General features: G+C 41.5%; 1 protein-coding gene across 1 annotated transcript in view; it reads left to right on the top strand.

Annotated features, from left to right (window-relative positions):
- LOC115462943 (ciliogenesis and planar polarity effector 1-like) overlaps positions 1–13,011 on the top strand; it is a 237,673-nt gene that overhangs the window by 142,542 nt on the left and 82,120 nt on the right. Inside the window, exon 19 of the mRNA XM_030193045.1 lies at positions 4,199–4,263. Within this exon, the coding sequence (XP_030048905.1) occupies positions 4,199–4,263 (65 nt within the window). The remainder of the gene's footprint in view (positions 1–4,198; positions 4,264–13,011) is intronic.

The raw sequence follows: 13,011 nt of genomic DNA, 5'->3' as shown, positions 1-13,011 counted from the left end.
TCTTATAACCAGCTGTTTTATTTGGCTCATGTTTAAACCTACAATTTTTAGCTGGTAACAGTTTTGTGAACAAGACCATTTCATCACAATTACACACTTGCTCTTCAGTGTAGCCTCCATTTTCAGCCTTTAACTCACTGGGGAACACGCTAGCGGCAGCTCCGTCTGCCAGTCTCCCCCAAATCAACACTTGTGAAATTCCATGGCATTTCTTGAACCCATTTATGTACCCTCTACTAGCAGAAAATTCTTGTCCAATCAGATGTCCAAATTTTTCAGCTTGTTCTTGAAGTATTCGGCCACTAAGAGGTGTTCCTTTATCTCGCTCTTGTGCAACTCACATGCACACTGCTTTATCAAGCTTGGGTTTGGTCACATAACGCACATGCTTTTGTTTGAGTCCTTGTGAAGGTTCAGTGTTTTTAATGAAGTCACGTGGTTTACCTTCATTTCCAAGCCAACCTCTGAGTGTTGATTCATAAATTTTGAGGTCCTTCGAAATTTTAGCTTGCAACTGTCCTTTGTGTATTATATCCACAGCCGATAATTTTTACTCATCTGAGTAGCAGCACTTTCATGTATTTCTGTACATCTCAAATTGAAAATATGCAGAATTAGGCAGAAATACATCTCATCTCTATCACACTTGGACCGGAAAGGAAGTTTGTTCTTGCTACTGCCAGGTCATTTCTGGTATAGCCTACAGCATATTATTGAGTACCACACGTTAATGATTTAGTATTGTGATTTATGAAAATATTTTGCTTGTGATTGGCAAGCTTTATGTATCTGATTGTTTTGTCGTCAGAATATCTTGGTTTGACAGAATAACTAAATTCCTCCTCAGTTGTTAAGGGACAACTTTCAAAGCTGTTTACCTGAGTAAAATGTACAATCAGGTTTTAGGGGATTTTGTCATAGGACATTTGATCATAGAACAGTTTGTCATAAAATTTGGTGGACAATTGGTCCTAAGCCATTTGGTCATATAGAAATATGGTTATAAGTCATATAGAGGAGCGTTTGTTCGATGTGACGTCTAAATCTGATTTTGGATGTTTTGCATCCAAAGTGTTGGATGACTGCACTGGAAGAGAGCATTTAAACCGAAATGCCAGCTCTCCATAATGTTAGTTGTATGAGCCAGTCCATCTGCTGCTGATTGATATTGATTCCATGTTTCAACCCTAAAAAGTGGGGGCCCCACCGCAGAACAAGCAGACAACAAGGAAGGCGATGCTCGTCCTTCCCCGTGTTAAACTTGTACAGCGCTGCGTAACCCTGGCAGCACTATAGAAATGCTAAGTAGTAGAACAAGCAGACAACAAGGAAGGCGATGCTCTGCACACCAGTGTAGCAGCAAGCAATGAGCAGATCAGAGATACGGAAGTGCTGGGCAGTTTATTAATGCAATTACCCGATATGACCATGTTTCATCCTACGTCTGCGTCAGGGGTAAAAACTAATAAAACAAATGAAATGAATATCATTCATCAAAATGATAAAATAAGCAAATAATTAAAACAATCAAATTAAAAGGGTTGCATATGTATTTGCATGTCATGTGGTGCTTAGATGGCAACTCTGGCTGTAAAAACTAAGGCCGGTGCTAGGCTGGCTTGTATGGTCTGATTCCCACATATACCAGTCCGGTTTAGGATGGGCTGTAGAGAGCTTCGACAGAAACTCCAGTAATTTGAAATATGAGGACAGTGCCAGGCAGACTTTTACAGTCTGTGTCCCACAAATGGCAAGACTGATTCAGATAGGCTGGAGTTTGCTTTGACAGCAACTCCAGTAGTTGGAACATAAGGACAGAGCCAGGTGGACTTCTATGGTCTTTGTCCCAGAAACAACAAAGACCGACCATGATCAAGTATATAATATCACATTCATTGTTCATATAATCTTGAATTTGACTGTTGGGCAGACTGTGGATGGACCATTCAGGTCTTTATCTGCCATCTCTTACTATGCTGCTATGTCTATATGTTCTATCTGAGGCATAGGTTTATTCGAGTAGGTCATACACTTGTTTGGCATCGATTACATGTGCATGTGCAAGGTCAGCAAGATACCTAACAGATCCACGGACATCTCTCGTATGCAGTCTTCATGCCTATATCACTAACCTTATATAGAATACCCTGAGTTAAATGAAAATAACACCCTGTTATGCATGCTGATGAGTAGTCTTCTTCAAATGCTGACATCGCTCCAATTTTAAAGTCTGTCAGTATAAGTGTTGAACAAGCAGAAGGAATCAGTTGTTTTACCTCTTACAGTAGGCAATTATCGGATAGCAGACAGTATAAACCAGTTGGATTACATCCGTCAACAAACTGAAAATGAATAGAAAACAGTTGGAAAAACAATGCAGTTACTACCTTGAATGTCCCTTCTGCAATCCATAGTGTTGACCAAGCCAACCCATTTTAGTTCATTTGATCCTAAAGATGAGTATGTGATCAGCTCAAATAATATGAACTCCCTGAAACAAATCTTTATGAACAATAGCCATTTGACCAAAAGGCACTGTGACAATAAGTCCTTGTGACCAATATATCAATCGCCTTATGACAAATAGTAAAAGTGTCCATTATACATATGACCACAAGGTCCTATGACCAAAAAGCACTGTAATCAAAGACTCTATGGCCAACTGTCCTATGGCTAAGTATATATTACCAATTTTTCCTATGATCAATAGTCCATACATCTAATCAGCCATCTCAAAATTGCATTCTTTCATGGCAGCTAAAATTATGGTGATCCAGAATGTGCACATTTTTAGTGATATTGAAAGGAGCTGTTTCTAGGGGCTTGTTTAAAGTTTTTGGGAAGAAAAATAACAGGCATAGATTGTACTTTCTAATCAATGCATTTTTGGTCAAAAAGGAAAGGAGCTTTAAGTGTCCTTGTGGCAAGTTTCAGAGAGAAAGTACAGAGTATTTCCCTGTGAAAATTAGTGTAAAGCTTATGAGTAACAAGTACAGGTAGACTTTGCCCTAGTGCAGGCAGTTTGAAAATTGCTCTCCTGGAGAGCAGTTTCATAATATTCTCTTGTTGATTCACAAGGCTTTGAAAGGAAAGTCTGTTTATTATCTGTCAGCTTGAAGAAGAGACGGCTGAGGGAAGATATGATTGAGGTCTGTAAAATACTATGTGTAATGGAACAGGTAGAGGTGAATTGCTTGTTTACTCTTTCCAAAAATTCTAGGACTAGGGGGCATGCAATGAAGCTACTAGATAGTAAATTTAAAACTAACCATACAAAAGATTTGGATAATTTCCTAAATAAAATTCCATAAGCCATTATTAAGATGAACTTGGGAAAATCCACTTCTTATTTCTGGGATAAGCAGCATATATTATTGTACTGTTTTGGGATCTTGCCAGGTACTTGTGAGCTGGATTGGCCACTGTTGGAAACAGGATAGTGGGCTTGATGGACCTTTGATCTGTCCCAGTATGGCAATGCTTATGTTCTTACGTAACTGTGTTGAAAGTTTATACTCTTAAGCTGTACTTTAATATCTGAAGGTAGTTATCGTTCAACCATTCCCACATTTAGAAAGATTCATTTTGAATAAACCTGAAAAGGTACTTTCTCAATTGACAGACCAATGGTTTAGAATCTACTTCCTGTGCAATTAGGCACCTAACAGATACTGCAGTATTTAAGGAATTTTTGAAGTTATTTGTTTGCCAGTGCTTATGCAGCTTTATTGTAGACACGTGAAAGATACTTTGTAGTAATGTCATCTGTTGTTTTAGGTGGTAATGTGAGACATCACAGCTTATACATAGCAGATGTGAGGCTTACTGTATATAATATAGTTTTAATGTTTTTTAATTAGTTTTATGGTAGCTTTGTTTTTAATTTGGATGTGTATTATATTTGTTAAGATTATGTATGTACAATGTGTTATCTGCCTGGGTTTAGTTGGAATGCTATTAATAAACCATAAACTATATAACAGTGCACCTGTCCTATAAAGCAGTATAGGTGCCTACTGTAATCATTTACTCGTGTTTGGTGCATAAATGTTAGCGCCTTATTTATAGAATTGCCTTCTCAATATTAATATGTACTGAATAAACCCTCCAGTTTTGTGTATTACCTTGACCTTCTGTACTTTCCAGGTTTTTTATTTCCTCCATTTACAGTAAATACTTATTATATTTTATGTTGCAGCAACAGTATCATCCCACATCAAAGGAAATCAGACAGACCCAGAAAATGAAAGAAGAAAAAGATAAGTAAGTCGTTAGGTCAGTCTAATGAATCTGTTCTGAATCTTTTTGTACATTTCATGTGTTCCTGTAAATACATGCCTGCCTTCTGGGCTACTGTTTTTTGTAAATGATTCTGTCTTAAGATTTCAGTCTTATTGGACTTTGCTTCACAAATTATCTCTGGCTCTTGAAATCTGTTTTGGAGCTCTTCTTAAGGACTATAGCTATTTTTTATGCTGACAGTAAAAGAGTGAAAAGATTTACCAAAGGAAAATCCTGCCAAACGAATCTTATTGACTTTTTTGACTGGGTGGCCAAAGAACTGGATGAGAGACATGCGCTAGATGTAATCTACTTGGACTTCAGCAAAACCTTTGATACGGTCCCCCACAGAAGACTCGTGAATAAGCTGAAGTGGTTGATCTTAGGACTGAAAGTGGTGAACTGGATAAGAAACTGGTTGGCCGACAGGTGGCAGAGGGTGATAGTAAATGGAATCTGCTCAGAGGAAAGGAAGGTGAGCAGTGGAGTTCCTCAGGGGTCGGTGCTGGAACCTATTCTGTTTAATATATTTGTGGGAGATATTGCTGAAGGGTTGGAAGGAAAGGTGTGCCTTTTTGTGGATGACATGAAAATAGCCAATAGAGTGGATACCCTGGAGGGAGAAGAAACGATGAGAAGGGATCTCCAAACATTAGAAGAATGGTCGAGGGTCTGGCAGTTAAAATTTAATAGTTGTACTCAGCTGGGGTATGATATCTCGTTTGGTTTATGTTGTTGAAATCTTGCCAAAAAAAGTCTACTTTTTAAAGAACTTTCTAGTGCATGAAATGTGTTTTTTTTTTTCTATTTTTCTTATGGTATTGTGCTCAGTGATAAGGGAGACCAGCTGGACTTATTCACAGTAGTATGCTGTGATTACTCCCATTCTGACATCATCGCACCCCTACCTCCACCTTCTTTTAATTACCCTATTGTTCTGTTGCGGTGGGATCTTGGTTTATCAAATTATGAATGTCAACCAGATGTAAAACGCAACACTTATTTTGGTAAGGGGCAACCTTCGTGTCAGCAGACTATTAGAACGGTCCGTTCGGAATCCCACTCCAGTCGTTACTGATTGGACTGCAGCTTATCTGCGGCTCCTGTACACAACTTTGCTTATCCTTCCTGTTCCCATCTGGTTGACATTCATAATTTGATAAACCAAGATCCCACCACAATAGAACAATAGAATAATTAAAAGAAGGTGGAGGTAGGGGTGCGATGATGTCAGAATGGGAGTAATCACAGTATACTACTGTGAATAAGTCCAGCCGGTCTCCCTTATCACTAAGCACATTAGCATAAGAAAAATAGAAAAAATACATATTTCATGCACTAGAAAGTTCTTTAAAAAGTAGAGGGTTTTTTGGCAAGATTTCAACAGTTAAAATTTAATGCCAAGAAGTGTAGAGTGATGCACTTGAGGTGTGGAAACCCAAAAGAGAGATACCGGAGAGGAGAGATTAGTAAGCTTGACTCAGGACAGAGACCTTGGATGTTGGTGTCGGAGGATCTGAAGGTGAAGAAACAGTGCGACAAGGCGACGGCCGTGGCCAGAAGGATGCTAGGCTGTGTAGAGAGGGGCATAACCTGCAGAAGAAAGGAGGTGTGGATGCCCCTCTACAAGTCGTTGGTGAGGCCCCACTTGGAGTATTGTGTTCAGTTTTGGAGACCGTATCTTGCTAAAGATGTAAAAAGACTGGAAGCAGTGCAAAGAAAAGCTATGAAAATGGTATGGGATTTGCGTTAAAACCGTACAAGGAGTCAGGTCAGACTTGCTGACCTGAACATGTATACCTTGGAGGACAGGAGAAACAGGGGCGATATGATACAGACGTTCAAAGGTATTAATCCTCAAACGTACCTTTTCCAGAGATGGGAAGGCGGTAGAACTAGAGGACTTGAATTGAGGTTGAAGGGGGGCAGACTCAGGACTAATGTCAGGAAGTATTTTTTCACTGAGAGGATATGTGGAATGCCCTCCCGCGGGAGGTGGTGGAGATGAAAACAGTAATGGAATTCAAACATGCGTGGGATAAACACAAAGGAATCCTGTTTAGAAGGAATGGTTCAGTGGAATCTTAGCAGAGATTGAGTGTCTAGTGCATTCGACATGGTAAACCACAATATACTACTAAGACTGCTAGATAAATTCGGGATTGGTGGAAACATACTTAGCTGGACCAAGGGCTTCCTAACCACAAGAACATATCAATTAAAATCAAACTCCAGCATATCATCACCGTGGAAAGTAGACTGTGGAGTACCACAAGGATCATCGCTATCACCGATCCTCTTCAACCTAATGATGACTCCACTAGCCCTTATCCAACCAAGGCCTCAACCCTTTCATATACACAGACGATGTCATAATGTACATCCCTTACAAAACCAAACTGACAGAAATCACTAACGAGATCAATCTCAGCTTGAACATCATGGACTCATGGGCAAATGCATTTCAATTAAAACTCAATAAAGAAAAAATACATTGTCTCATCCTCTCATCCCAACACAGCGTGGACAACCCCACAAGAATTGACACACCAGACTACACCCTTCCTATCTCAGATAGTCTGAAAATCCTCGGCGTAACAATGGATTGTAACCTAACACTGGAGACCCAAGTGGCATCCAAAACAAAGAAAATGTTTCACTCAATATTGAAACTCAAACGCTTAAAACAATTCTTCCCGAGGGAAACATTTCGCACCCTGATACAATCAATGGTACTAAGCCACGCAGAGTACTGCAATGGAATCTATGCGGGATGCAAAGAACAAACCTTAAAGAAACTTCAGACCACACAAAATACGGAAGCTAGGCTTATATTTGGAAAAACGCGATTTGAAAGCGCAAACCCTCTCCGCGAAAAGCTACACTGGCTCCCAATCAAAGAACGCATTGCTTTCAAAATCTGCCCAGGAATACATGACAGACCTGATTGACTTACCAACCAGAAACATATCCGAATCAACACGAACATTTCTAAATCTTCACTACCCGAGCTGCAAAGGTCTTAAATACAAATCAATCTACGCATCCAGTTTCTCCTACATTAGCACGCAATTATGGAATTCATTACCAAAAGCCTTGAAAACAACATACAACTACCTAAACTTCCGGAAATCACTAAAGACTAACCTGTTCCAAAAGGCATACCCTACCGACCCAACTAAATTCCTGAACTCTGCTACACAACAAAACTCAAGTACGTAATGGACGTTACTCAACTCTTCCGTTGTACGACTCCCTAATGTGACAGTGCTACATGAACTCTATCCTTTCACAACATTACCTTGTATTTGTTCACCGGAGACTTCAAAGCCCTCTCCGGTTCTATGTAAGCCACATTGAGCCTGCAAATAGGTGGGAAAATGTGGGATACAAATGTAACAAATAAATAAATAATTGGAAACAAAATGGGAGCTGGGCAGACTTCTGCGGTCTAAGCCCAGATCGTGACTGAATAGATAGGGATGGGCTGGAGTGTAAATTTTAAGGGGCTTCGATGTTAGCTTCAGAACTTAGTACAAGAACAGTACTGGGCAGACTTCTACGGTCTGTGCCCTGAGAAAGGCAAGGACAAATCAAACTCAGGTATACATATAAAGTATCACATACCATGTAAAATGAGTTTATCTTGTTGGGCAGACTGGATGGACCGTACAGGTCTTTATCTGCTGTCATTTACTATGTTACTATGTATATGCAAAAACAGTAAGCTGAATGCTACTTTGTATTTTGCATTACAGCTTTCACAGTGTTTTATGCTTGAACTGAGTGACATCTTTGGTTGAAAAAACTAAGAGTGGCTTCATATGACATTTACTATGTAATTTAGACAGGTTTTGCCAAATTCTTACCTGCTGTGCAAAATGATGATCTGTAATAACCAACAGCCTCATTAAATTCACACAAAAGGGAAATGTCATCCAGCAGTGCCTAAAAAGCAGCCTCCTAAATTGACAGTTTTGCAAGTTTGATACTTTTGAACTAAAAACCAAGCAACCACACTTCCAGCTGCTGATTAGAGCCCTGGTTTTTCTCTTTGGGTTGTCTTCTACTACTATTTTAATTGATCTATTTGTTTACTAAACCTTGATATTCGACTTTTCACAATTAGCCAGCAACACAAAAAATGCATATCATATATCCACAATTTCTTCAACCTCTCTACCCCCCCTGCCCATCCATAATTATATTGAATTACCAATGACTTTTTTTTTTTTACATTTGTACCCCGCGCTTTCCCACTCATGGCAGGCTCAATGCGGCTTACATGGGGCAATGGAGGGTTAAGTGACTTGCCCAGAGTCACAAGGAGCTGCCTGTGCCTGAAGTGAGAATTGAACTCAGTTCCCCAGGACCAAAGTCCACCACCCTAACCACTAGGCCACTCCTAGTTCAAGCTTTACCCTGAGCGCAAAAAGTAGGTAAAACTTATTCAAGCATCTTTACTAATTTAGGGTACATCAAGTAGGATGTTGACCACATAGCCAACAGCTGATAAGGAACATAACTAAAAGCAGTCTTAAAAGACTGCTTTATAGGTAAATTCAAATGCGCATACCTTCTGTCTAGCTTGCAGCATGCTCAATTGTTCTGAATGAATGGCATCCAGCTGAAGCCGCAATTCACGCAGCTCCTGCATTATTTGGGGAGACTGTTTTGCCTTATGACTTGCTTCTAGACATATAATTCTATCCAAACACTTCACCAACTGCGCCCTCTGACGACAGGCCTGCCTGCTAGCTACTTGTAGGAAATATCCTCTACATACCGCTTTCATGGCATCCCAAACTACACTTAAAGGGGGGCCTGAATCAATATTAATTTCCAAGTATTCCTTCAGCAGATTTTTATAACCTTCTACCACCTCCATATCCTGTAGGATGCCTACATTCATGGTCCATCTTTTAACCTGAATCTCTGGCTTAATAGACGGCAAGGAGGCCCACCCCACTGCATGATCTGATATGGTTATACTACCAATACCCGCCTCCGGACCCATCTCAACCAACTTAGTGTCCAGAAAAATGTGATCGGTACGTGAATAGGAATCATGGATGTGGGAGTAGTATGTGTAGTCTCAATCTCTTTGGTGTGTAAGTCGCCATATATCTAGAAGTCCTAAGGAAGTCTGTTCACGCTTTCCAAAAATACTAGGACTAGGGGGCATGTGATGAAGCTACAATGTAGTAAATTTAAAACGAATTGGAGAAAGTTTTTCTTCACTCAATGTGTAATTAAACTCTGGAATTCGTTGCCAGAGAATGTGGTAAAGGCTGTTAACTTAGCGGAGTTTTAAAAAGGTTTGGACGGCTTCCTAAAGGAAAAGTCCATAGACCGTTATTAAATGGGGAAAATCCAATATTTCTGGGATAAGCAGTATAAAATGTTTTGTACTTTTTTGGGATCTTGCCAGGTATTTGTGATCTGGATTGGCCACTGTTGGAAACAGGATGCTGGGCTTGATGGACTGTCTTTCCCAGCATGGCAATACTTATGTACTTATGTAATGTACAAGTGAGCCTAGGGCAGATGACAATTTGAAGTCTCCGATGGGTGATGGCCTAGTGTGGTTGCACGCTGTATCCATTACTGCATTAAAGTCCTCCCCCAATATCAGGGAGCCCTGAGTAAATCCAGAGAGGGTATTTCACACACAAATGTAGAAATCTTGTTTCTCATTCAGAGCGTATATTGTCGCCAAGGTAACATCTGTTTCATCAATAACTATATGGGTGTATAAAAATCTCCCGGGTCTTTCTTTACTTTAATAACCCTGGCAGGCACTGAGGAGTGAATTAATATCGCCACTCCACCCCTCCTAGAGGACTCAGATGAGGCAAACCAAGCAAGTGGGTAGCTAGGGTGAGTGAGAAACCTCTCATTCACCCGACAAAGGTGTGTCTCCTGCAAAAACACAACATGCAGCTTAAGTTGCAATAATTCTTTAAGGAGCTTTTGTCGTTTCTGTGGCATATTAAGACCTTTGACATTGTATAACATTACCTTTAAGTCAATACTCATCAACAACCAGTATTTAGTAATATGCACATGGTAATGGGAAGCTCCAAGTATCCATTCCACTTTGAACATAAAGGCTTTCTGGTCTGAGTTACAAACATTTTTATAACCTGTTCACAACCATCCAACAAATCCCTACTTACTCTCCCCATCCCCCCCCTCTATCCTACTACACTCACCAGACAGCAGACCCAAGTCCCCAGAATGGGATTTCAAGGAAGTGAACCACCCCACCCCAGACAACCCCGTCACTCACATAACCCTCCCCCCCCCCCACGTGCTTTTCTTCCCCTAACATCCAACAACTTCCTTCCTCCCCCATAGTCACCTTCCCACCAGACACCTCCCCATCCACACACTCTTGCATTCGAAACACACGTAATCAACTTCCCTATACCCCCCCCCCCCACACAAATCCACTCTCACTACCCATTTCCTTACCATTGATACATCCCGTACACACTCCTCTCACACCAAGCGTAACCGCAATATACATCCTTCACAGAAGAACAATGACATAGTTTTCAGTCCTCCAGATGAATCAGCAAATGTTCAGCAATAAGTAGATATGCTATCCAAGTCATGTCTCTGCAGCAGAAGTGCTGGTTTTTTGCAAAGACTTCTTAGAAGACGCGGGCACCCTCTGCATCTTTGAAGCCTGGCTCGTTTTGAAGGGGCCATTGTGTTTGGTGGCGCAGCTGACGTAACCAAGCCTGCCGCATGCAGTAATTCTCAGGCACTATCCAGTGACTGAACTCGATGCTTTATACCCTTCAGTGCAAATTGCAACGAAAACGGGAACCCCCAGCGATATGCAATCTTTTCCTTATTTAATATATCCCGTGCCAGTTTCATTAGTCTCGTCTGCTGCAGTGTATATTGCGAGAGGTCCGGGTTCACTGCGACCTTAGATCCACTGTACTCCAAGTCCGGCATATTTCGTGCTCGGGTGAGTACAAGCTCTTTCTCCGCAAATTTACAAAAGCACACAACTATATCCCACGGCTTGTTATCTGTGCGGTGGCCCAAAGACTGATGCGCTCCATTGGGGCTACTCCCGCTTCCGATCCCAACAAGGTTGCACATAGAGAGCGAACAATCACCTGCACTTCTTCAGTCGGGCCTCCTTCCGGAACCCCTCTAAACCGAAGGTTGTTCCGGCGGCCTCTGTTTTCCAAGTCATCCATTTTACATAGTAACATAGTAGATGACGGCAGAGAAAGACCTGTACGGTCCATCCAGTCTGCCCAACAAGATAAACTCATATGTGCTGCTTTATGTGTTTACCTGACTTTGATTTGTATCTGCCGTTATCTGCTATTTTCAGGGCACAGACCGTAGAAGTCTGCCCAGCACTAGCCCTGCCTCCCAACCACTAGCCCCGCCTCCCACCACTGGCTCTGCCACCAAATCTCCGCTAAGCTCCTGTGAATCCATTGCTTCTGAACAGGATTTCTTTATGTTTATCCCATGCATTTTTGAATTCCGTTACCGTTTTCATCTCCACCACCTCCCGCGGGAGGGCATTCCAAGTATCCACCACTCTCTCCGTGAAAAAATACTTCCTGGCATTTTTCTTGTCTGCCCCCCTTCAATCTCATTTCATGCCCTCTAGTTCTACCACCTTCCCATCTCCGGAAAAGGTTCATTTGCGGATTAATACCTTTCAAATATTTGGACTTGGGAAACATCCACAATTCCAGGAATAACATGTATAGAATGTTTGTACGTTTGGGAAGCTTGCCAGGTGCCCTAGGCCTGGATTGGCCGCTGTCGTGGACAGGATGCTGGGCTCGATGGACCCTTGGTCTTTTCCCAGTATGGCATTACTTATGTACTTATGTATCATATCACCTCTATTTCTCCTTTCCTCCAGGGTATACATGTTCAGGTCCACAAGTCTCTCCTCATACGTCTTGTAACGCAAATCCCATACTATTTTTGTTGCTTTCCTATGCACCGCTTCAATTTTTTTTTTACATCCTTCGCAAGATATGGCCTCCAAAACTGAACACAATACTCCAGGTGGGGCCTCACCGATGACTTATACAGGGGCATCAACACCTCCTTCTGCTGGTCACACCGCTCTCTATACAGCCTAGCAACCTTCTCGCTATGGCCACTGCCTTGTCACACTGTTTCATCGCCTTCAGATCCTATCACTCGTGTATGTTAGTAGTGTGAGAATGAAGCGTCTCCACTTGCTCTTCTAGTTTCAGTTCTACGTCCTCAACCCTTCCCCCCCAGTTCATGGAGGTCAGAGCTTAACGCCGCCATACTGTCCAGAATTTCCTCCTTAAAAGTTTTAATCTCTCCCTGAATTCTGGTCAAAAACGTTCACAGCTCGTTAGAGATTCCCTTCTTTGATGGTGGCATTCACGTTTCTGCCATTGATAAAGCTAAATCTGAGTCAGACTGAGACAAGCGAGCTGGCGACACATGGCGACTCAGCGCCCTGCTCGCCAATCATCCTGCCAAGCATTCTAACATAGTAGCATAGTAAATGACGGCAGATAAAGACCTGTACGGTCTATCCAGTCTGCCCAACAAGATAAAACTCATTTTACATGGTATGTGATACTTTATATGTATACCTGAGTTTGATTTGGCCTTGCCTTTCTCAGGGCACAGACCGTAGAAGTTTGCCCAGTACTGTTCTTGTACTAAATTCTGAAGCTAACATCGAAGCCCCTT

The sequence above is a fragment of the Microcaecilia unicolor genome, chromosome 2, assembly GCF_901765095.1.
Source record: "Microcaecilia unicolor chromosome 2, aMicUni1.1, whole genome shotgun sequence".
NCBI classification, from domain to species: domain Eukaryota; kingdom Metazoa; phylum Chordata; class Amphibia; order Gymnophiona; family Siphonopidae; genus Microcaecilia; species Microcaecilia unicolor.
Note: the sequence above shows the minus strand (reverse complement) of the source record. Positions and strands in the feature narration are given on the sequence as shown.